This window comes from Simochromis diagramma, unplaced genomic scaffold (assembly GCF_900408965.1).
Source record: "Simochromis diagramma unplaced genomic scaffold, fSimDia1.1 OVJJ01000031.1, whole genome shotgun sequence".
Lineage (NCBI taxonomy): Eukaryota > Metazoa > Chordata > Actinopteri > Cichliformes > Cichlidae > Simochromis > Simochromis diagramma.
The window spans coordinates 123,812-148,074 of NW_024386983.1; the positions used below are offsets into that span (position 1 = coordinate 123,812).

The window sequence follows — 24,263 nt, forward strand, 5'->3', positions numbered from 1 at the left end:
GTGTGTGTGCGTGTGTGCGTGCGTGTGTGTGCGTGCGCGTGTGTGTGTGTGACATTTCCTGCTACACCATACATGGCGCAACCTTTCAACCAACCAGGTGTAAAAACAAAGGTTTTCGTGCTAAATCTAAAAACCAAACGCTTGCAATGGAAAACGACTAAAAGCTGAAAACAAATCTGCTCATCTTGGCCTCCCTGCACAACGACAACCATATTAATCCACAATTCTCTAACATAGAGAGAGAGGAGTGAAGCTCCCCCTCTTCCTGTTGCAGATATACGGCGAGCACGGCACATGTGACGATCAGATCAGAGACACGTTGGCCTGGACATGGATCACCTGTTGCTGCTGCTGCTGCTGCTGTGGAGCTCAGGTAGGACTCGGCTTTAACAACACGAGTTGCAGTAAATATTTAGATTTACTGATTAAAGCTTCCTCTTTAAAGGAAAGTTTGAAGCCTGATCTTGAAAGTAGAGATAGTGTCTGTCTCCTGAATCCAAACTGGAAGCTGGTTCCACAGAAGAGGGGCCTGAAAACTGAAGGCTCTGCCTCCCATTCTACTTTTAAATACTCTAGGAACAACAAGTAGGCCTGCAGAGCGAGAGCGAAGTGCTCTAATAGGGTGATATGGTACTACAAGGTCATTAAGATAAGATGGGGCCTGATTATTTAAGTATGTGAAGAGCACCAAACTAAATGTAAGAAAAAACTCGAGGTGTGAGAACGTCTCGTGACACTTCCTTTCTGTGCTGTGGGCGTGTTTACCTTGTGTGGTTAGCTTGTGCATCACTGCCAAAGATGTGTTTCTGTGAGTGAGAATGTGCCGGAGGTTTCAGGGAGAGCTGCAGACTGTGTCTACATCACGCTCTCGTTGATTACGTGAGATGATTTATGAGTCCTTTTTTGTCTAATGGTTAAAATTTTATTTGTGAAGAAGTTTCCACATTTTTCTTATATAGTTCATAGACATGGGTGGCTGGAATGTATAACAAGCATAATAAAAACATAACTTTAAAGGCACAGCATTTGTTAGACCCGCCCTCCCCTTGCATAGAAGCTGGATCCTTCTCCCTGGCAGCTACTCGGTGCTTGCTCGGATGTTTAGGGGGTTTTTGCTGTAAAAAGAAGTTTTCTTCCCACGCAGGGAACAGCGGACGCTAATGTTTGTGTCACTTTTACAGGGTCAAACTCAAAGTAATGTGAGTACTTCCAAGCTTTAAACGCTGCACAGCCGTACTCTCTCCATCGCTCCATATTATCCATTGTTGATCACGGTTTAGTAACGCAGTAACGCAGCGTGCTTATGCGAAAGTAACAGTAATCTAATTACTTGTTTGCAATAGTAATCCCTTACATTGCTCGTTACTTCAAAAAAGTAATCGGATTACAGTAACGCGTTACTTTTATCAATGGCTCTTCTCTGATTTTCTCCTCAGGGATCAGTGAGAGAAATCAGAGTTCAGCAGGTAAACGGAGTCAAAGAGAAATAAATAATCACAAACGCAGAATCAGCAGCAACGTTTGACCTTCTTTACTCATGACTCTGCTTCCTGTTCAGAGCCTGATGAAGTCAGGTTGGTGGGAAAAGCCAGTCACTGTGGAGGTACACTGGAGATGAAGCACGTGAGAGAATGGAGACCAGTAGACTTCTATAACTGGACCCTGAAGAAAGCAGCTGTGGTCTGTGAACATCTGGACTGTGGCTCTGCTGTTTCTGTACAAGAGAGAAAGTCCCCACGGAGACTCGTATGGTCGATCAGACCTGACTGCTTTCAGTCCGGATCTAAGTTGGGGGACTGTTTACGACTGTTACCCTCTACCACCATCCTCAATCTCACCTGTTTAGGTAAGTGCAGCAGACTTTGTCCAGCAGGACTTCAGGAGTTCTCTGGACCAATCACCAACCAGCATGTCGGTGCTCCCTCTTCAGCTTGATGGGTTTCTGAGCTGCTGGTTTCCAGTTTTTACTGTTTGATTTGGTCTTTTTAGCTTGTTCCTTTTTCATTTTCACAGCCAGGTGAAATCTTTTGAAACAATGACAGGATGTGCAACATTGACACCACTTTTCTTAATAAACTTCATGTTTTTCTGGTCGCAGACCTTTCAAAACACAGAAAATACCCAATTAAATAACACAAAACCCATTCATTCACACATCAGGCCGACTCGCCACATGTAACGCAAAGTTATTTAAGGGCTAGTTTTACTGCAGTGGGTGAATTTAACTGACTGATGCGCAGAAGGAAAAGTGCTATGGAGCCCAGATGGTGTGAATGATGAGACCAGACACAGCAAAGTTTCGTTAAAGAAAACCAAAAATATATTGAATGAATGGGGGAAAGGGGTTGTTCCCTCTCTCTCTCTGTCTGCTCTTCACTGTCTAAGTAAAAGGCCAAAAAGAATTTGAAAAAGTGTCCATGCAAGATCACTGTAGGAGTTTATTAAACTTAAACTTGTTCGTAGCTCCATGTTTATGAATCGGTATCATTCTAAATCAGCCTCAACCTGTAACGTGCAGACTGCCACAATCCTGTTTCTGTATAGAAACCTGTTCATCATGAGCTCAAGAGGAGAAAGAGCTGTGTAGTGTATGAGAGGAGGCCAGAGAAACATGGTCACATGGCCTCTTTCCCCTGGGTACTCAGCCCTGATCCTTTCGATAGCTTTGGAACATTTTCTAATCAAAGCTTTATTCAAAAATCTGCGTACAAAATCTAAACGTGATGCTGACATGAGCCCAGCGTGCGCTGCTATAACATTCTGTTGTTAATGATGAACTCATGTTGGAGTTGTGAGTCTGAATGAGTGAATTGTTGTTTGCTGCCATCGTTGTCTTGTGTGTCTGCCGTCTCTGATCTCTGCAGACTCTGTGAGGCTGCTGAACGGTTCCAGTCTGTGTTCAGGCGGACTGCAGGTGAAGTCTAACCAGAGATGGTCCTCAGTGTGTGAAGATGACTTTGACCTGCAGGATGCAGAGGTGGTCTGCAGGGAGCTTGGCTGTGGGCCTCCTTCGCTCCTCCAGGGGGCGCTCTATGGAGAAGCGGAGGCTCCAGTGTGGAGCAGAGAGTTCCAGTGTGGAGGCCATGAGTCTGCTCTCCTGGACTGTAGAAGCTCAGGCTCAGCTAGAAGCAGCTGCTCACCTGGCAAAGCTGCTGGACTCACCTGCTCAGGTAGAAGAGGAGCTGCAGCTTTGGCTCAAACTCACTTTGTTCTCTCACTGATGACTCTCTGCTTTCTGTCAGAGCCTGTCAGGTTGGTGGGAGGAGCCAGTCGCTGTGCAGGTACACTGGAGGTGAAACACCTGGGAGAATGGAGACCAGTGGATGACAATGGTTGGACCATGAAACCAGCAGCTGTTGTCTGTGAACATCTGGACTGTGGCTCTGCTGTTTCTGTAGGACTGATATTTAAGTCATATGGATCTGTTTGGAGGATCAACCCTGACTGTGTTCAGTCTGGATCTCCTCTGAGGGAGTGTGCAATATCATGGTCCTCCTCCTCTATCCTTGATCTCACCTGTTCAGGTAAGGCCATCACTTTCATAAATGTTATTAGAAGACAGATATGCAGCCATGTCAGGTGATATACAATCTAGACTAATGAAAATAGGTGGTACCATTGCTGTGTCCGAAGGATACCCCTTTGAGAAGAAGCTTGAGCATTACTGGCTAGCTTAGAGGACCCACTGTCATTTTCTCTTGTTCCCAAAAAGTTTTGTTTTTGAACGTGGTCGGTTTGTCAAATTGCATAAGCAGGGTCTCTCACAGCGCGCCATCGCAGCTGAGGTGGGACGCAGTAAGAAGGTCATTTGGAATTCCTTAAATGATCCTGAAGGTTATGGAACAAAAAAGTCAAGTGGAAAACCCCAAACATGTCACCAGCACTGAGCCGGAGGATCCAACTGGCTGTCCGTAAAGACACTGGACGATTCTCAACACAAATCAATGCCGTTACTGGAGCCGACTGCAGCCAGCAACCATCAGACGACATCTTAGACTGAAGAGCCTTAAAAAACAAAAAACGCCTTCAAAGGCCTCGTCTCCTTGGACACCACAGAAATGACCGTTTGGACCAAACATCGGACACTGAAAGGTGGAGGAAAGTTTTATTCTCCAATGAGAGCAAATGTAACCTTGATGGTCCTGATGGTTTCCAGAGTTACTGGCGTGATAAGCAGATCCCACCTGAGGTGTTTTCTACGCCCACAGTAGGGGGGGGGGCACCATCATGGTCTGGGGTGCTTTTTCCTTCAGTGGAACAACGGAGCCGCAGGAGCCGCTGGCCATGTGGCTATGCAGAGAGCATCCCTCATGACTGAGGACCCTCGTCTGCAGAGATGGGCAGTAACGCGTTGCAAGTAATGCGTTACTGTAATCAGATTACTTTTTTCAAGTAACGAGTAAAGTAAGGGATTACTATTGCAAAAAAGGTAATTAGATTACTGTTACCTTCCTGTAAGCACGCCGCGTTACTGCGTTACTAAAACTGATTTTTTTTGCGAGAATGTCTCATGACAGTGACGTAAGCGAGTGCGCCGTTCGTGACAACAACTGTGTGCAGATCAACAATGGATCATATATCGAGTGCAGAGAGAGTATGAGCGTGCAACGTTTAAAGCGTGGAAGTACTGACCTTACTTTGAGTTTGATTCCATAAAAAGTGACGAAAACATTAGTGTCCGCTGTGCGTGGTAAGAAAACTTCTTTTTACAGCGAAAAAAACCCTAAACTTCCAACAAGCACCGAGTAGCTACGACGTAATGGGAAACTCACAGAGAAACTCGCGGATTCTTCCACTGACCGCGGCACACCTGCACCAGGGTAAACCTCCGCCTGCCCCAGTCCTGCTTTACAGGTGAAAATAGAGCAACAGGACCGCTGAGTCTTTGACTTTATTTATTTTCTGCTGTGTTTTACTTGCATCTATTTGAAAGACTGAGTGTAAACACACAAAAAAACGTATTTTATGTGCTGGAATGTGCAGAAAATAGGTTTAAATGTTAAACTAATTTATTCCAGTCAGAGAATTTTTGCTTGATGCATAAAGTTAAAAGATTAAAACTAATGAAACAAGTTTTAAAAAGAGACTTTTCCATTTGATTACATTTTGTATGATGGATTATGCAGAAAAAGTAGAATTGGGCTGAAAGATCTATCGCTTTATCACCTCTTCAGGTTGTAAATCATATTTTTAAAAAGTAACTAATTACTTTGAAAATAAGTAATCAGTAAAGTAACGGGATTACATTTTGGGGGAAGTAATCAGTAATTATTTACTGATTACTTTTTTCAAGTAACGTGACCAACACTGCTCGTCTGTGTGGTGACGCCCGGGTTTATCAACAGGACAATGCTGCAGGACTTCTTCCATCACACTTTTGGACCATCCCTCGTGTTCCCCTGATCCAAATCCAATGATTTTTTTGCCATTTTCCAAGTGGTTTTAAACGGGACTGTACATTCACACACCACAAACTGGTGCAACGTGGAGGTGCAGTGGCACATCGCACTGTCACCTCACAGCAAGGTTTTTTCTGTACCTCCTGTGCATGTAACTGATGCTGTTGGTTGTGATATCCATAAACCATGCAGTACTCGGTGAGCTCACAGCACGCGGGTACGGACCCCATTCTTCCAGTAACTGAATTATTAACCAAGAAATGCAGATCTAATTAAGACAGAATGGATATTATTGTAGTTTTTGTTGTTAATCTAATTCATTGTTATCTTCCTGCTCCAAAGTCCTGATGCTCAGTCATCCAGCTAAGTAAATCCCAAAAGGTTGAACACTACATCCAGATGAACAGAATTGACCTTTTGGGGTACCAGAACAAAAACACTTTGCTCTTACTCTGAGTTTCTTATTACAATCTGCGGATGTGCAGATTATCTAGCTGACAGTCTAAGAAACATGAACATTATGGATCTCTGATCTCTGCAGACTCTGTGAGGCTGCTGAACGGTTCCAGTCTGTGTTCAGGCGGACTGCAGGTGAAGTCTAGCCAGAGATGGTCCTCAGTGTGTGAAGATGACTTTGACCTGCAGGATGCAGAGGTGGTCTGCAGGGAGCTTGGCTGTGGGCCTCCTTCGCTCCTCCAGGGGGCGCTCTATGGAGAAGCGGAGGCTCCAGTGTGGAGCAGAGAGTTCCAGTGTGGAGGCCATGAGTCTGCTCTCCTGGACTGTAGAAGCTCAGGCTCAGCTAGAAGCAGCTGCTCACCTGGCAAAGCTGCTGGACTCACCTGCTCAGGTAGAAGAGGAGCTGCAGCTTTGGCTCAAACTCACTTTGTTCTCTCACTGATGACTCTCTGCTTTCTGTCAGAGCCTGTCAGGTTGGTGGGAGGAGCCAGTCGCTGTGCAGGTACACTGGAGGTGAAACACCTGGGAGAATGGAGACCAGTGGATGACAATGGTTGGACCATGAAACCAGCAGCTGTTGTCTGTGAACATCTGGACTGTGGCTCTGCTGTTTCTATTGGACAAAAAAAGTCCACATACAGATTTGTGTTGAAGATCAATCCTGATTGTTTCAAGCTGAGATCTTCCCTAAGGGAATGTGTAGAACCATCTTACTCTTCCTCTGTGCTCAGTGTCACCTGTTCAGGTAAGCCCATCAATTACACAGTTTGTGAAAAACAACGGGGGGGAAATAGTTGAAGGTGTGACACGAAGGAAGTGATTGTTAGTGGAAGACATAGATTTAGTTCATTTTAAAGAGTTATGAAGGGAACATTTAAGCACCGAGACCAAGAAAGTTTATGTAACCAGCTGCAAACTCTTACGAAGTTGTACATTTGAACACTAGAGTCTATGGAGGAGGCAAAAGAACTGCCGAACAATACTCAGGTTGAAAATTTGCTGGTATGTGACCTACTTAACCTAGCTAACAGTACCTGACGTTAGTACTTACAAATAAACAAACCTTTAATGATCCCATTAACTCGTTTTACTGCTGCTGCTCTTTCTGTCACACTCAGCAGTCGTCTGCATGCAGTTAACCAAGCAAAAGCTTATAGCAGCGTAGACCAGACAGCTACGAATAAATCACTTCAACAAGGAGAAATGTTCTCATGAGAACGAAGTACATGAAAATGTTTTAAAAGATCTGAAAACTCCTAATCATTACTTATGAGTTACCCCTGAGAATATTTAAGGGGCTGTGTTTCATTTCTCTTCACAGTCACGATCTGTGACAAAGAAAGGTTTAACTTTTTGCAAACTTCAGTCTTTCCATAAACTGCTGATGTTCAACAAACATCTGGAGGAAGCTGTGTGACTGGGTTTGTGGAGGTCCTGAAGGTGGATCCAGTATCTCAGTTTACAGTCCGTCGTCGCTCAGCTCGCTGCTGCTCCTGTTCAGAGGCTGTTTTGTTTGCCATAAGGCCTCTGATGATAACCTCACCTGTCATGGTCTCTGTTCATTTACAGACCTGCTGGCTCAGCCAAGCATTATTGTCCCCGCCTCCATGGACGGGGTCTCCGAGGCACAGCAGCAGGGGCTTCGGGTGTCCAGGGGCTCTAGCTTGACCATCAGCTGCTCCATCCAGCCACAGTTCCCAGGAGGCTCCTTCCAGCTCACCTTCACTTCCTCCAACACAGCATACAACTACACCCAGCCAGCTGTCAATCACTCTGCCCACTTCCTGTTTCCTGTCACAGAGCCCGCCCACCAAGGAAACTACAGCTGCTTTTATCGTGTTTATGTTTTTTCTCACAACTTCTCCTCTGAGAGCCGCCAGCTGTCTGTGACTGTCTCAGGTGAGCTGAAGCAGAGACATTTTCTGTAAAATCTAACTTTGAAAGGTTTGCAGCAAGAAACAGTGAAGAGCAGAGTATGAATGGTTACCACAGTAACGCCGGTTCTCTGAAAACTATTTCATTTACACAGCGACAAATCAAAAACATCAGTCATCCCAGGCACATCCTGTTAACATCTGGACTGCTGTTTAAGCCAGAATGTTGTTTCTGGGTGGTTTTCCTGCGTGTGCCACCTGCTTCGTCACACAACACTCCAGCGGGATTCAGCTGAACTGGGCGTTGACTCCTTCCTCCTCTAATTCTTCTTTCTGAGTCACTTATTGGTGAATGTGTTCATGTGTTGAGGATCATTATCCCATCGACTCATCTAGTCCTTGTTCAGTTTTAAGACAGATGTGTCATCATTATGTTGCAGTTCAGAGTCGAATCAGTGAAGTCTCTCCATCTCTGATGCTGTGAAGCAACAACACACCAGCATAGTTCTGCCTGTTTGATGGTTTGTTTTTTAACGTCTGCCATTGGTTTGTTCTAAATGTCTCTACAGTTACTGTAGCCAAACATTTCATCTTTGATTTGTCTATCTAAAGCAAATTATTTCTCTTTGATTGGATGTTGACCGACCAACTGTAGTTTGTAGTTTTTCTTGGGCCATAAAGGATTTTCCTGGTGCGTCTGCTGTGCCGGTTAAATGTGTACAAGCTCAATATGATTGCATCACTTTGACACTAACAGCTGTAGAGTTACTGGCAGATCCAGGAATGAGGTGTGGGGGGTTTTGGAGACAGCTTTTTGCCTCAAAAAGGATTAACCAGAAACAAGCAGCTGCTTGATTTCCACAAAATACACTGATTGATCACTCCTGGTACCTTTAAAATGTAATACCAGACATACCCCGAACCCCAGAGAATGTTGTGTAGATAATGATGAGACAACTTCAACACCAATGACAACAGCAGGTCCTCAGTGTCACAGGCATCACTCCCTAAATACCAATGACCTGATCTGAAACACCTGATGTTACATGGATGGTTGGAAGAGACGATAAATGAAGGGATATATGTATTTTATCCACATGACTAATCAGCTTTTTATGTCTTTAATTGATGAAAAACATTTTCTGACTTTTAAGTATCACTAAACTCAGTTTAACTTGTGCAGGCTCCAGTCACAGATTATTCTCAGAGGGGTTTAAAGGGGTTTGTCCTCAGAGCAGAGGTTCAGGTCCAGATAAACGATGTTCACAGATTTCTCTGCAGTTTGTGTTTAATGGCAGCTGTTTGACTCGTGATGACTGTGAATGTGTTCGATCCCGCAGGTCATCCAGATCCCACAGGCTTCATCATCAGAGCGCTCGTCCTGCCACTGATCCTGCTGTTGGAGAACGTTGTCCTGTATTTCTACTGCAAGGTACTGAACACATGTTTGCATCAGAGAATGAAGCCCTGAGAGAGGAGCGATGCAGTCAGTCTGATCTATGTGTGCTTATGTCCCTCCAGGCCAGCAGGGGGCAGAAGCTGGGCAGACCGGAGAACAACAAGCTGGTTAACTTTGGTGTTGGTGCAGCTGAAGAAGGGCCGGCTGAAGAGGAAGGAGCTCATCTCATATCCAGATGAAGTTCTCAGCTCATCCATCACCTCAGTCACAGATTTTACTTTCTTTCTACCAAAGATTCTGTTAATCAGTCAGGCTGGAATGATTCGGTTGTTTTCTTACTGCCAGCATGAAAAGACCAAAACCATCAAAGTGTTTCAGGTTTTTAATCACATTTTTACACAGAAACTGGCCCCTAATGTACCTGCTGTTCAACACTGACTGCAGGGAAGTGTAACCAGAGATGGTCCTCAGTGCGTGAAGCTTGACCTGCAGGATGCAGAGGTGGTCTGTAGGGAGCTTGGCTGTGGGCCTCCTTCGCTCCTCCGGGGGGCGCTCTATGGAGAAGTGAAGGCTCCAGTGTGGAGCAGAGTCTCCTCTCCTGGCAGAACTTTATATAAATAAAGGATATTTGTTCTGCCTTTTATATGTTACGCTGGATAATACAGTTTAGTAATCTGCCCTAGAGCCCCCTCTAGTGGCTGATTTGTAATATTATTTTGATTACTTTGGAAAAAAAAAAGAAAGAAGAAGCGGAAAATCCAAGATGGCTGAACGTAATGCTGAAGCATTATCGTTCCAAGCTGAAAATGTTGCTTCGGACGAGATTTGTCCGTAAGTATGAGTGATGATTAAATAATAATTGTCTCTTGTTGTGTTTAAAAATGGTTTAAAACTTTGTTTAATTGAGGATGAAAGTTTTATCTTGTTAGCTTGCAGTAAGCTCGTAACAAGCTAGTTTGCAATGTTAGTTAGCTAATACAATATTTTGTATGTTTTCAGTTTTACAGTGGTCAAAGAGAAGGTCAGAGGCCATTATTCAATAAATCAGCACAAAAAAGGAAAATGAGTCTGATTACTGGAGCATTGTTAGCTCGCTGGTGAAAACCAGGAACCTGAGGGTGAGGACAGCACACCATTAACTTTCAATAGTGCCTTTTCTCATTGATTTTCTAGTTGATTGATTTGATCCTCGTCAGCAGCCGTGTTACAGAGAAGGTAAAAGAAACAAGCTTACATTCAAACACTCACATGCACCCCCACCCGTGCTCCACCTTTCCTTGTAATAACAGAGCAGGACTGTGTGGCTGAGTGTGTTCAGTGTTTATTATATTTCTGCAGCCTGATAGAAAACATTTCTCATTCTTTTCTCTACATTCTCGGGCAATAAAATAAAAGCAGATAAAACTTCAGGTGTTTTTTCCCCCACAGCAGCCACCTGACACGCAGCCTTGTGATTGGACGAGCACTGACGCCCCCTTCAGGACAGACACAGAGTTTAAAATGAGCAGAGTTTCTTCTACTTCATCTCTATTGTTGTTTACTGTACACACAGATTATTACACAGCTCTGACTCCTGACACACACACTTGTCTGTCTATTGTTTCATTGCATCTACCTACACAAGGACCCTTGTAGATGCGATGCACCCCCCCAACTCATAACCTAACCCTGCTTCTAAAGGGTCTCAGAAAATCTGTCCCAAAGTGGAGAACCAACGTTTTTAATCGTCCTTACAACAATAGACATACAAGAACACGCAAACGCACCCAGACACATCTTTCGCCGGAGGCAGCTTCTTCTTCTTCTGCAGAACAAAAGACGTCACACACGGGAGCTGCGTAGGATTGGACGGTCATGTCATAGGGGGAGGCGAAGCCGGCACACGCTCCAAAACACGCACACCCACACATGCACAAACACTGACAATACACAGTGTATGGTTATTATCACAACACTGACTTTAACGTGAATATTAAGCTTGTGGTTCAGGTGAGCGGGCCGAGAGCGCCACCTGTCGTCAGAGTCATGTGCCTGCACTGGGCGGGAGCTAAAGTTCAGCCATGTTTTAAGGAATCGTTGGTAATGAAGTCTGAGGTACCAAGTCGTCAGTTCTTTAACGAATGAAGGTTTAACGTGTGTTGGATCTTTAACTTCGACAGTCTGTCTCTCATATTTATGTCTACTCTGAGTATTTCTAAAGGTAATCCCACTCCTGGTCCAGCTGTTTACTGCCGAGGTCTGATGATGAACCCATTTATACACCAAAAGTCTCATTTTGAACTTCACGCCACCCTCACATCACATCAGACCTCGAGCTCAGTGAGCAGCCGATTATTTCAAAAAATGAAAGAGTGGGAAAGATGCAGAGCTCCAAGGACTCCTGCTCACTGACTCGTTCACAGATCAGGCAAATGGTTTGTGACAAGAGAAGCCATGACATCAGCAAGCTTACAGCCAATCACATTCCCCGCGCACCGATAAAAAAATCCAAAGGCTACAAACATGACTGCATGTGGCTTGATATCTATACTAGTATATTAGGAGTATGTGGAGCTTCTTAGCTCATCGTGGAGATCATGTTTTAGTTTTGTAGTTTCATTGTGACTGCAAATGTTAGCTTCATTATAAAGTGTTCCAGTTTTGTGTTTTCACCGGTTGCACAAACTGTATCTGAAATGCAGTCCTGTGAGCTTTACTTCATTATACTTTTATATATTTATGATTCTTTGTATAACTAGTGTTTGAAACAGCAAACTTGAGTTATTATAAAACATTAGAAACAAATACAACTGGGAAATTTGATTGACTTCCACTACTTCCTGTGTCACTAAGCTCTTAGTATCCACCATTTCACCAGCGGTCCACGCACTCCACACCTCCAGTTTCACCCACCAGTGTATATTTCCCACTTCTTCTGTTTTAAGTTGTTTTGTTGGCAAATGGGTGAAAACTGGTGACGTGGAGCTGCATGTGAACCAGACCGCTGTGGTAGATGTTCAGAGGTTCACCGTTTACCTGATAAAGATGAGCTACCAAAACACTGCAAATAAATCATCTATTTTTGTGAGATAGACCATAGACAGGATTGTGTTTGGAGGGCATTTTATTTTGAAATTTTAATTCCAAACTCAGTTTTAGGATCAGGTTTTGGTTTTAAGCTGTTTCCTCTCTACTCACTGTTTGATTCACTGACACTGGTCTTTACCTGGAAGTGAGGCTGTGTCTCCTGATAACAGTGTGTTACTTAGTGGTTGCAGAGCGCTAACGTAGTGAGTCGGTTAAACTGTGCAAACTGGAAGGTGAGCTATGCTCTGTGTTACCTAAAGATAACGCTGGCTTTAAGGCAATCCTCGACAGACTCATTAAAGGGTTGTAATAGATTACAAAATGATGGAAAACCTTTTAAAATATGTCACGTCTGTCTTAATTTAGCGTGAAACAGTGGTTACAGCGTGGATTCAATTTCGACATTTCTGACAGATTATATACACGAGAAACGGACCGAGGAGATAAATCCGAGAAAAAGTGTTTTAAATGCTTAAAACCTCATAAATAACCCACGAAACCCTCGTCCCGCTCCTTAATCCTAATCTACACCCCTAAAACTGAAAACCTCCCAGCCAATCAGACGACAGCTTCCTCAATAACTGAGTGGCCAATCACACACACACACAGCCATGACTGATTATGTAACAGTTCAACTTTGCATGAGGTCATCACAGTGATGTCATAGGGGGTGGAATTATAGAGCTCTTTCACACAACGGACAAAACGCGCACACACACACGCACACACACAAACCAAAGCCCATTAATAACACTATGAATCAATAACGTGATAAAAGCAGGAATCATCGCCACCGCCCACGTGGCTTCTTCTTCCTCGTCAGTCCTTCGTGTCTGTGTGACGTCCACCGAGTCCGTTTAGTTTCCAGACAGGAAGTAAGTCTGATCGTCACCAAGTTACAGATTAACTGAAGCTGAAGATTACACCTGCTCCCCCCACCCCATGAAAGAACCTGAACTCTAATTAAGACACTAACGAGCCCGTCAACCCGTCAGCTGACAGACTCCTCCCCCCCCCCGTTCCTGCACCACCCCGAGCTGGTCCTTTCAGGTCTGACTACCAGACTTCGCAGCGCTTCCCCGTATTCATGGGTGTCCCTTTGGGGCAGTTAAAGTGGCGGCTGAAGTCCGGAGAGTTGGCGAGCGTGCCGATGACTCTGTATCGGGGAGGACTGTGGGGGTCGGTCACGAGGCCCTCGTGAGCGCTCTCTGGTGTCCGAACTGAGCACCACACCTAAAAGAACCGAACAGAAATCCGACTATTATAAGAGGTTTGAGGACAGATCCCTGGGGGACACCAGCGGTAACAGGAAACGGATGGCGTTTGACATTTTCTGAGTTGAATGGACTAATCCCATTTAGGTTTGGCGGTCTAGATCTCTAACTGAAAAAAGCAAATAGCTGAGCTTCGTTGTTTGTCTGCAGCGTCTCACCTGGGCAAATCCAACGAAGAAAAGCTGGTCATTGGTCAGGTTGACAGCAGGAAGTCTTTTCTCATCTCCGTTTCCCTGGATCCATGACCGATAGGCCTTAGGAGGAAAACATCAACACGCGGGTTAGTGGGAGGTGTTGACCTGTTGCTGCAGCGGTTTGTGTTCCTACTCACGTGATACGCGGCCTTTAGCCCCCCATTGTCGGCGATGTTTTCTCCGAGTGTCTGTTTTCCGTTGATGTGTTCTCCGTTGACGGTGTAGCGGCCGTACTGATCCACCATACACTCGGTCCGCTGGCGAAACGCCTCCACGGACGAGTTCTGCCACCACGGCCTCAAGTTTCCTTCTTTATCATACTCACGACCTGATGGACACAAGGACCACATTGCAGCTGTGTTGGTACTTTCCCGAGGTAATCAGGATTACCGTCTGTGGTTCTCCAATTGTTTAATGTTTCACGCTCCTGTTTTTGTGGCAGTTTGGAGCCTGAGCCTGTTTTAAGCTCCCGTTAAACAGCACAATAACCCAGTTCCAGCTCATTAGGTTTGTTTAGTTCATTTTGAGGTAAATTATGGAATTACTGGCACACAAACAGGTTCCTCAGTCACCTCAAATGTCTAATCTAACCCAGATCTATGAGTCCAGCGGTGAGCGTGAGGGTCCGTCCCCACGCCTGCCTGTTTTTAAGACCACGTGGAATCTGAATTTACATCACAACACGTCAGCTGCATGTGCGCCCCGGGCAGCCGACTTCAATCAGACTTCAAAGCCGCACAACAGGAACGACAGTCGGCCGCCAGGTCTGCAGCTGTCCGTTAATAATCACTCCAATTCAGAATAAACACACGTCACGCCCACACTGAGTGCAGTGAATCAAATATGACCTGGAGTGAAACTCACCCTGATCATCAAAGGCATGCGTGAGCTCGTGGCCCATCACCACCCCAATGCCACCAAAGTTCAGTGCCCTGAAAACACAAACACACAGCAGTCAAAACGTTACCCACACACCGAGTCCAGAAACAGCTGCGATTGGTCTGGAAGCTCTTTATAAAAAACACGTTTTATAAAGTTTATAATTAGTATTTTTATATATTTACAGTACACACACACACATGGTGCGGATGACCGGATCAGCACTTAATCAGAACTTTATGCCCAAACTCAGTGATGATTTAAGCCACACCCACAAACTGAAAGTCTAAAGTCCTGCCAGCGCCCCCTACAGTCAGCAGAGCTCATTACAACAACAATAAGAGCAAACAGCATCCTGAAGAGTGTGAAAGCTGAAGAAAAGAACATGTAAAGACAGACAGGCAGACGCATGGACAGGTAGATACTGAGGTAAACAGACTTGGGGTGGTCGTGGGCGTAGAAGGGAGCTTGCAGGATCCCAGCAGGGAAGACGATGCCGTTCTTAGTGGGCATGTAGTAGGCATTAACTGTAGGAGGAGTCATACTCCATCTGGAGGAGGACAGGAAACAAGGAAAGGATTGGGAGGAGGAGGAGAGGAGTTAATCTGCGGTCCAGCCATACTGTATAAATGTTCAGGGATCGTATTCACAAAGTGTCAGCAAAGACGAGTTACTGACCAGCTGTGATGTGAACCAGAGCTGCTCTTCCAGCACAAACACCAGCTAATCTGTTGGTAGATCTATAAAAACCACTACGACTCTGCACATATGCTCAAAACAGTGTGGGCCTTATGATCAGTCCATCTGATGACAGGATTAGCTCTGCGCTAAACTACAAAGATAACTTCTCCCCTTTGCAAAAATCAGCTCCAACAGGAGCAATGTCAGCCTCATGTACATCGATCCTGTTTGGTCCTGGGATATCTCGTCATCAACGACGAATTGTACCAAACACAGATGATACAAATATACTGAATAAGCTGGTATTTTACACGGCTCGCCTACAGCCGCGGTTTAACACATTGACGGAAGCATCAGCGTAGTTCAGTACCAGTCAGAGTCAGCTCGGTGTCACCTGGAGGACTGTCCCTGACCGGGAAACCTTATCTTCAGCGCTTCTGTAACACCATTCATACGAGACTCCGACGGGAGAAATGCATTTGTTTCAGTTTAAAACCTCACATTACAAATAAGTCAGGTTTAAACCACAGGTGTGCTCTCTCTGAGACCTGACCTCTGACCTTTACCGGGGCCGGCCAATTCATTTTCCCAAACGTGCACATGAGAAACTAAACTGTGACTTAAGTCTCATAATCAGCGCCACAGACTGAGCGCACAGTTACCTCTGACCTCATAAATAAAATAGTGAAAATCCTCCATCAGCCCCTGTTTTTAATGCGAGCTCTTGTCCTGTCATTTTGTTAACTAAAAGTCTTTGATGTGTAGGTTTAAATTGGTAAAAGAATATAAAAAATAAATAATATAAATGATGTAAACTGATGGTTACACTGCGTTACACTGTGACGTGTGCGCCTGTATATTTGTGTAGCTGCGCCTCCTGATGTCGGCGTGTATTAGTGACCGCTGTGTGCACTGGTGCACGTGTGCATTACTGGTCTTTGTTGGGAGTCTTCCTCAGCTGGTCGGCCATCACTCGAGAGGAGAAGTTGTAGAAGTTCAACATGTTCTGGAAGAAGCTGTCATCTGACACTTCATACTGAAACACAGACCCAAGCTGTTAGAATACATTAAGTTGAACAGCAGGGGGCAGCACAGCACCACCCAAACGTGAATCTAGAGTCTGACATTCAGAGTCTGCAGGAAACATTTAATTGCAAATGTCCTAAATCGGATTTAGGACGGCTTTCACAGTGTTTCAACCCTCAGTGTGTGCTGTGCAGACGACTGATTACCACCAGTCGTCTTTCTTGGAGCACTTCTTGGTGCTGCCACTTCAAAGCCCTGTGACGTCTCGTGTTTCCTGGTCTGGCTGTTGATTGGCTCTCTGGGAGCCAGGGCGGGATAGCCACCATCACTTACTTCGGTTGGTTTGCAGAGGACCGAGCGATGTTTAGCAGTGTTCACTCACCCCGTCATAAACATCGTCCAACTCCTTGGAGTCCAGGATGAATTCTGGGAAGCCGATCATGTCATAGATTGCATCTGCCTAACGAGGAGCACACAGACAAATCGGTCTTTAACCCTTTTCCTAGTTATCAGCCTTTTTCTGCCTCTTTTCCTGGTGCTGTTGATATTATTTACAGTGAAACTGTTATATTATGGGATACCGGGCACTTTAAGCTCAACTAAGGTAGCCTAACCCGTCTGTAAACCTAACCACCACCAACATTTTCTTTCTCCTACATTTCAAAACCCCAAGGGTACAAACTTTAAGTTGCGTATGCGCTGTGTTTGTGTGTCTGTGTGGACCTTGTCCTTTGCAGCCTGTCTCGTCTGGTCGTCCATCCAGCTGAGTTGGTCTAGCGCTTCTTTGAACGCTGACCGGATGGCGTTGATCATCTTTTCAGCCTGTAAGAGATGAGCGAGTGAGCTCAAACTAACCAGACCTCAATCAGACTTCATGACGAAGTTTCCGAAGGCAGGGCCGGCTCAGTGACTCACAATCTCTTTGCTTTGTTTGTCAAAAGTTGCCTTGACGAACAGCGCTCCCAGCGCAAAGCCCAGGGTGTCGTCAGTGTTCCCAATGCAGGTCTGCCAGCGCGGCGTACAGGACTACGATAAAACACATGCAGTTACAAACTCCTAGGCCCAGTTAGACCAGAGCAGGTGAGTCTACAACCAGTTAGAAGCAGTTAACCTGCTACAGATTGGTATTAGCATAAAGAAGCAGCTGCTTGTTGAAACCAGTCCTGAATGATTGAACCAGTTGGGTCCAACTAAGGTATCACTTCCTTCCTTGGCATAACACATGAAACTAAGCGTGAGCTAACCAATTCAATCCAACTTTATTTATAGAGTACTTTAAAAACAACATGGCTGACCAAGTACTTTCCAGTAAAAAACAGTGAGTAAAAAAACTGTAAAAAAACAAACAAAACTGTATCCCACAGGACGAGTGAATGGTTTCAGACATGACCTTAGTAATGATCAGACCAGCTCTGAGTTTATTGTGTTCGTGTGTGTCTAAGTTGTTATTAAAACAACATGAATTTTAAACACGATGCACAGTATTTTATCGTCAGAATGTTTAAACAACACACTGATCACTGTTTCCAGGTTGTTTTAAACATTCCTTGAAATAAACGATATTCTAGCTAACTGAGGTCACTCTACTTGAAGGGCACCGACTGGTTGGAACCCAAACACCATATTACAACTTACAACTCCAGTTATTCTGACACCAGCTGAATGCACCATCAGTTTAAGGAGTTGAAAAAGAAAGCGTTAGTCCCAGTCAGAAACACAATAACCCAAACACACATTGGTCCATTAGCAGGATTACCAGTTGCAGCAGTAGTAACACTAATGAGTGTATCAGCAGCAGTGGCAGTAGTATTTCAAGCTTCTGTACCTTCTTGGTCCCATAAAGACTCTCCAGCAGTTTGTCCTGAGCATTCTCGAAGCGTTGGTCCAGACTGGCGACACTCTTCTGAACCAATGTCCACATCATGTAGTTGTTCAGTAGACTGGAGACACACACACTTCTCATTACACACCAACCAGGCAGATTTAATAAGCAGGGCAAGAGCAGAGCAAGCAGGGCAGGGCTGGGCAAGCAGGGCAGAGCAGAGCAAGCAGGGCATGAGAAGCAGGGGTAGGGCAAACAGGGAAGGGCAAGCAGGGGTAGGGCAGGAAAGCAGGGAAAGAGCAAGCAGGGCAGGGCAAGCAGAGGTAGGATAAGCAGGGCAGGGCAAGCAGAGGTAGGATAAGCAGGGCAGGGCAAGCAGGGCAGAGCAAACAGGGGCAGGGCAAGCAGGGCAGGATGGATGCCAGGGACTACGTCACTGTGGGACATGTTGGTGAATAAGAAGTTTGTACAGGTTTAATTTAGAACTTTCAGAACTCAGCAGTCAGTGTTGTTCTGCTTATAGTGTTTGGGCTGACAGGAGTGTTACCAGATGCACGTAAACACAGACATAAGTGTTTGATTATTTTTTGATGTTCATTCTTTAAAAATGAACTCGAGAAGTTATTCCTTTAGAAATCGTACTCACCCTAGTTTCTGTTTCACAGTTATTAAGCTCCGTATCTTTAGCTGGAGTGTGATTTGGCTTTTTTATCTGTGCATATTTCTAAAGTTAACCCTCTCACTTCTCAGGCTGCAGCAGTGGGTCAGTCCCCACAGACACCTGTGCTCAAATGTCCGGCTTCACAGCGGTGGGTATACTTCACACAACTTAACTACTGTTTTGTTGTTCACCTATTTAAGCTTTAGACGGGGAAGGTTTTTAATGCATTTACCTGACAAAAAATTTGGCTGGTTAATGATTAATTGTGTCTGTGATGTGAGTCTCACTCTGAGTGAGAGTCACGGAGCTGCTCAAACCTGCACTTCATTCATGAGAGCACAGTCTGACAATTCATGTCAATAAGACCTGTGTGTTACCTCTGTGGGGGTGGGGCAGTGGATAGCGGCTGACCTGCGGTCTGTCTTGTTGATGAGCTCCGACACCTGCTGCAGGTACTCTTTGGCATACAGGACGACAGGTTCGGTGTCGTTTAGCTCCAGAGGAGACAGAGAGGACGACAGGTAGTCCAACCAGTCGATGGCTGGAGCCAGCAGCTGGAAAGGCAGAGACGTCGGGACACATCACAATAAAACTGACCCCAGCAATGAACCAATCAACGGGGAAAATGAGACAAAGGAGCATCTGAAGAAGGACAAGGAGACGCAGGTGAAGCCAGTCAGGAGGATAACAGTGTTGGGAAAAGAACAAAGGAGGGAAGTAAAACAGAGAATCCCAGAGGAGACGCTAACGTCCAGAAAGAATAAAAAACATAACCACGAAGAGCGAGCAGAGACATCAGAGTGTGTTTAAAGAGTCTGACACTGCAGACCAGCAGGCACATCTGCATTCACACGTATGTACACGTGTGTGTTTGCTTGCACACGTATGTACACGTGTGTGTTTGCTTGCACACGGTGTAGATACACTGTCAGTTTGCTCTGCATATAAAGGCCTTACACTCGAGCCCTCTGTGTTTGCCGGGGTTAGAGACCAGGTATAACCCAAGCTATCACCCCAAACACCCCAAACAATACCATTTCGATTTACAACTTACTACTTAGTCGCAAAAATAAAATCAAAATAATTAGCGAATATTTTAAATTTGCGAATTTTGCACAAATAATTTGGAGTTACGTTCCACAAATACTGACTCGCGAACAGGCAAAGTGGCTCTGACTTCATGCGCATCTCAAACTTAGCAGCTCCTGTTTGTCTGTGAGAAAGAGCAGTGGGGCTTTTAACAGGGCTGCCTGCCTGTCAGCAGTAATCCTCAGTGTGGGAGCAGACTGCACCACCCGGGGGGGAGATGCAGAGATGGAAAGCTAATCCCTGCTGTCTGCTTTGCTTCAGCTTCAAACAGTCAGAAAGTCAAAAACTGAAGTGTGGAGACTCTGCGGGGAGGAAACACACCACAGCAAATGAGCGGAGGCTTTTTTAAGACAATGGCACAGAAAGCAGCAGCTCACAGCTTTGACACGTTTTGCTCTCCGATCAGCAAAGCCCACGTAAAGTTTCCACAGCCCTAAACAACATGACTTCACCATAGGGTTGTGTACAGCGGAGCAGCGGTCCTCACAGCAACAGGGTCCAGGGTCTGGATCCACCAGCCGGCTGAAGTCATTGAGTTTGTCCGTCCTGTGTGAGGCTACGTGACATTCCCACACTGGCCGTAGGCGTGGACACCAACGGGTTTCTGCGTCTGCATTACTGTGCGACGGGCTGAGGACGGGGCCAGGTGTACCCCGCCTTTCACCCTGCTACAGCAGAGCAGTGGGCCTCTAGACCCCCACAATTCTGCAATGCATAGGTGGAACACAGATGCATCTCTGACATAAACAGATCACAAATCAGCAGTTTCACCTTCTTTCCTGTGTTACCTGCACGCAGCAGCCCGGCCTGTGCACACTCACTGAGTCTGTGAAACACGGAGGAGGCTCAGTCGTGGTTTGGGCTGCGTGTCAGTCGGTGGTGTTGGAGATCTTTGTTAAAAACAATGACTTATGAACTCAGAAAAGTGCCATCACGAATACAGGAAAGCTTCTGATTGGCTGCAGCTTCATTTCTGTGGGTCAGGGATGGGCTTGCCCAGAGCCGAACCTCAGCATCACTGAAGCAGTGTGGGCTCATCCTGACAGGGAACAGAAGGCAGAAACATCCAAAGAAGAAACCTGGAGAACTGAAGATGGTCACAGAGAGCTGCTCACACCAAACGTTCAATTTCAGCTCATTAGAAATGCACCAACTCTGTTTTTGTCTCATGTGCTATATTTCATGTTTCAATAAATCACTCTGCCTATTTACATTGACTCAAGACTTTTGCACAGTACTGTACAGCCTGCAGAGTTTGTTCTTTTGTTCTGCAGAAAATATATCAGCTTCTCGGGAGTCTCATTTTCACAGAACTATTAAAAAATGTGCAAAAAATATAAATTTAGATGCTTCAATGAGCAAAATCAAAGCATGTGAAACAATAAATAAAAGAATTAAAATGAATGTGAGGAGGAAGAGTCCAGACTGCTGAGGTCTCCTCCATCTTCACATCAACCATGTTTATATAATAACCTGTTATCTAACCTCCCTCCCTCTCTCAGAGGTGCAGTCACATAGCAACGACTCATGGCAACGGTCGCCATGGGGACCCCCGAAGCATCTGCAGCCCTGGAGGACAGAGAGCTGCAGCAGACAGGCTGCGCCGCCACGACATCAGAGCCACAACGCCGACGATGAAACACATCTGCTGTATTACTGTGGCCACCGCGAAGATGGCAGGAGGACGCGTCAGAGGAACGCGAGGAGAAAACACAAACGCACGGTCTGAGCGCTGCAGAACAAACGCTGTAATCTGACCTGAGATCAGAGAAATGAACCCAAACCCAGTTAGCAGCAGGAAAGAGGACGCACACAAGCGTCACGCTGATAAAGACCGATGAACATCGGCCGTCCGTTTGTCTCCATCACCCCTGACAGCCACCACCCGTGACCTCTGACCTTTTGTCCAACTGCTTTCATGTTGATTCTGTCAGGTTGCGTCTGCTCGACGCGTCTCTGAAGCTCTTTGACTTTCTCAACCTGTCGGTGACTTTTTGAATATTTCCAGCAAACATTTTGCTGACAGTGAATTCTGCACATGTGACGCCGTTTCACAACATGACAGCGAATCAAACACAATACAAAGTGAAGCCTCCGTTCACATCTGCGACTCTACGTAGACTCAGCTCTCGGCTCAAAACAGAAACGGTGACGAGCCAGATGGACACAGGTAAAGATTCACTTCCTGTCCAGCCTCAGAGGAAACAACCTAGAATGTGGGAGGAGAGGCTCTGAACCCTCACGTCTTTCAGATGTTTGCCAAACATCACTAGGTTCCTTCAGTAACAGTGGGCCGTGATGTAACCAGACACAGAAACCAATCAGGACGCCAGCCTCACCTGCAGCTCCGCGATGGTGACCTTGTGGTAGATCTTCTCTTCGTCTCGCCGCTGGTCCTGTGGGACGGTGATGTTGGCAAGCCCTGTCTCAAAGTCCATAATCTGCTGCATCTGAGCCTGAGTGGAGCTCCTCTCGCCCCCCAGCAGCATCCCCAGCTCCACCATGTAGTCCAGGTACGCCACCAACACCTGGAAGAAGTCAGGTTTATTCTATTTAAGCTTCAATAAAGTCAGCATGTCACTGGAAGAGGTACACCGCTCCAGGCATTCTTACCTTCTCATTGGCCGTCTTGTTAAGGTAATAGTCCCTGGATGGCAGAAAGAGCCCTGATTGGTCCACCTGCAGAAGAGATCGACACGGTGACTCTGTGACAGCACAGGAGTCATTTGAAAGCTTCTCTTTCTGCTGTCGCAGGCAAATACAAAAAGCAAACACGTCTGCAGAAGCTTGAAGCATAAGTATTCTAGTATGAAATAGTAATAAAAATAGTTTAAGTTAAAGAGGAAACATTTGACTGAGACAGATGTTCATTCAGTGGATCATCGGCTGAACGTGTCACCAGGTGTTTCTGCTTCACCTGAATGACGTTGCTGTTGGAGTTTTTGGGATCGGCGCTGACTCCGACGCTGAAGAACGGCTGACCTCGGTACGGACCGGAGACCACCTTCAGAACATCCATGAAGTTGTCTTTGTCCCAGGGGCCCGTCATGTTCCAGCCTCCAATCTGCACACAGTTCACATATTTACTGGAATAACAAAGCAGAAACGTGGAAATCCACGGATGCTAAACAGAACACCGTCATCCAAAATCCCATTTCCTGTAAATATATCGATGTAGATGATAAAGTGAGGACAGCAGAGCAAACCCAACTATCAGGTGCTCCCTCTTTGAGCTGGACTCGGTGACAGTGGAAAAACAAATGAAAGCGTATAAATAAAACGTAACACTGACGTTATCACTTCTGTGTGTTTACAGACTGAATCCTAACCCTGTGCGCTGATGATACTTTATTCTTGATTTTGCTACATATAAAGTTTCCATCCAGGATTCATTTTACTCCAATTAGGAAACATCCCACAGGAAGGAAGCACAGGATTACTTCAAAATAAAAGCTTAAAAGAAATGATTTTTTTAAAAACTGGAATAAAACCAACTAAAGATTTTAAACAAATATTACAAAGTTTAACACAAAGATGCTGCTACAGTCCTGTGATAAAGGATCCAGGTGAAACTACTGTAATACTTGCAGTTCTATTATTTTATAATAATACATTTTATTGTAACTGATCAAACAGGAAGTTTGAAGTCGTAGCAGAGCGAGAACACGCTGATTGGTCCAACAATCATGTTTATAGTGTTCATTAAGTTTCGATGGAATAACACGTTTGCTTTTACTTTGTGTTGGATCGTGCAGATTTCTGTGCTTTGTTTTGATTTGAGAAGCTTCTGAGCTACAACGATGAATGTGCAATAAATGGAACAACAACGTTCCCGAGTGTGGACTTCGCTCCACGTCCTTTACTTTGGGATCATTTGATTACGCAGCTTGACTGTGGTCACAACACAAAATTAAACCGTTGTGGTAATTTGTTATGATAACATACAAAATATCCTCAGTATTGTATGAATGAAAAAGGATTTTCACCACCAACCACAAAGATCCTGAGGGTCATTTTACAGTAAAGAGATGAAAACAATAATGTTTCCTCGTTAGTCTCTCGTTTCTCCTGCGTTTCATTCTGCAGGACAAAAACCCTCCAAACTCACTTCTGTCTCCAACCTTAAACACTTGGAGCAAATTTGCCTGAGTGATGCGGTTGCCATGGCGACCGGCCGTACCTTGGTGATGAGGTCTATGAGAGGCTGAGCTCCGAGCTCTTCGATCCTCTGGGTGTTGAGGCAGGACAGGTAGTAGGACTGAGTCTTCCTCTCTGCTTCGCTGCTGCCGTTAAACGTCCCGTTCTCTAAAGAACGAAAACAAACTTTGTAAACTAAAAAGTCCTCGTTTAGAAAGCTGGCCGTGTGCTCGTCTTTAACAGTAAAGTTTCACAGTGTTAACAGGGTGAAGCCAGCAGCGAGACCATTAGCTAGTTAATGATCTC

At 45.3% G+C, this 24,263-nt stretch overlaps 2 protein-coding genes across 3 annotated transcripts in view; one reads left to right on the plus strand and one right to left on the minus strand.

The window, feature by feature from the left end:
* The first annotated feature begins 330 nt into the window (after window positions 1-330).
* LOC120738446 (scavenger receptor cysteine-rich type 1 protein M160-like) lies at window positions 331-10,318 on the plus strand. Its single transcript, XM_040039689.1, has 10 exons — window positions 331-373; window positions 1,437-1,466; window positions 1,559-1,846; window positions 2,865-3,170; window positions 3,243-3,524; window positions 5,941-6,246; window positions 6,319-6,600; window positions 7,425-7,754; window positions 9,070-9,161; window positions 9,251-10,318. Exons 1-10 carry the CDS (start codon window positions 331-333, stop codon window positions 9,365-9,367), a joined length of 2,076 nt encoding a protein of 691 aa, XP_039895623.1. The 3' UTR covers window positions 9,368-10,318.
* A 115-nt stretch (window positions 10,319-10,433) lies between these two features.
* Window positions 10,434-24,263, minus strand: part of ece2b (endothelin converting enzyme 2b) — a 35,333-nt gene continuing 21,503 nt past the window's right edge. For both annotated transcript variants that reach the window (XM_040039610.1, XM_040039608.1), the window contains 15 exons: window positions 24,001-24,125; window positions 22,738-22,884; window positions 22,434-22,499; window positions 22,160-22,348; window positions 19,143-19,285; window positions 18,074-18,188; window positions 17,164-17,274; window positions 16,972-17,070; window positions 16,631-16,708; window positions 16,155-16,258; window positions 14,981-15,091; window positions 14,527-14,594; window positions 13,800-13,990; window positions 13,627-13,722; window positions 10,434-13,427 (listed from right to left, as the gene is read on the minus strand). In XM_040039610.1, coding sequence (XP_039895544.1) covers window positions 13,251-13,427; window positions 13,627-13,722; window positions 13,800-13,990; window positions 14,527-14,594; window positions 14,981-15,091; window positions 16,155-16,258; window positions 16,631-16,708; window positions 16,972-17,070; window positions 17,164-17,274; window positions 18,074-18,188; window positions 19,143-19,285; window positions 22,160-22,348; window positions 22,434-22,499; window positions 22,738-22,884; window positions 24,001-24,125 — 1,820 coding nt within the window. In that variant the 3' untranslated portion in view covers window positions 10,434-13,250. The remainder of the gene's footprint in view (window positions 13,428-13,626; window positions 13,723-13,799; window positions 13,991-14,526; window positions 14,595-14,980; window positions 15,092-16,154; window positions 16,259-16,630; window positions 16,709-16,971; window positions 17,071-17,163; window positions 17,275-18,073; window positions 18,189-19,142; window positions 19,286-22,159; window positions 22,349-22,433; window positions 22,500-22,737; window positions 22,885-24,000; window positions 24,126-24,263) is intronic.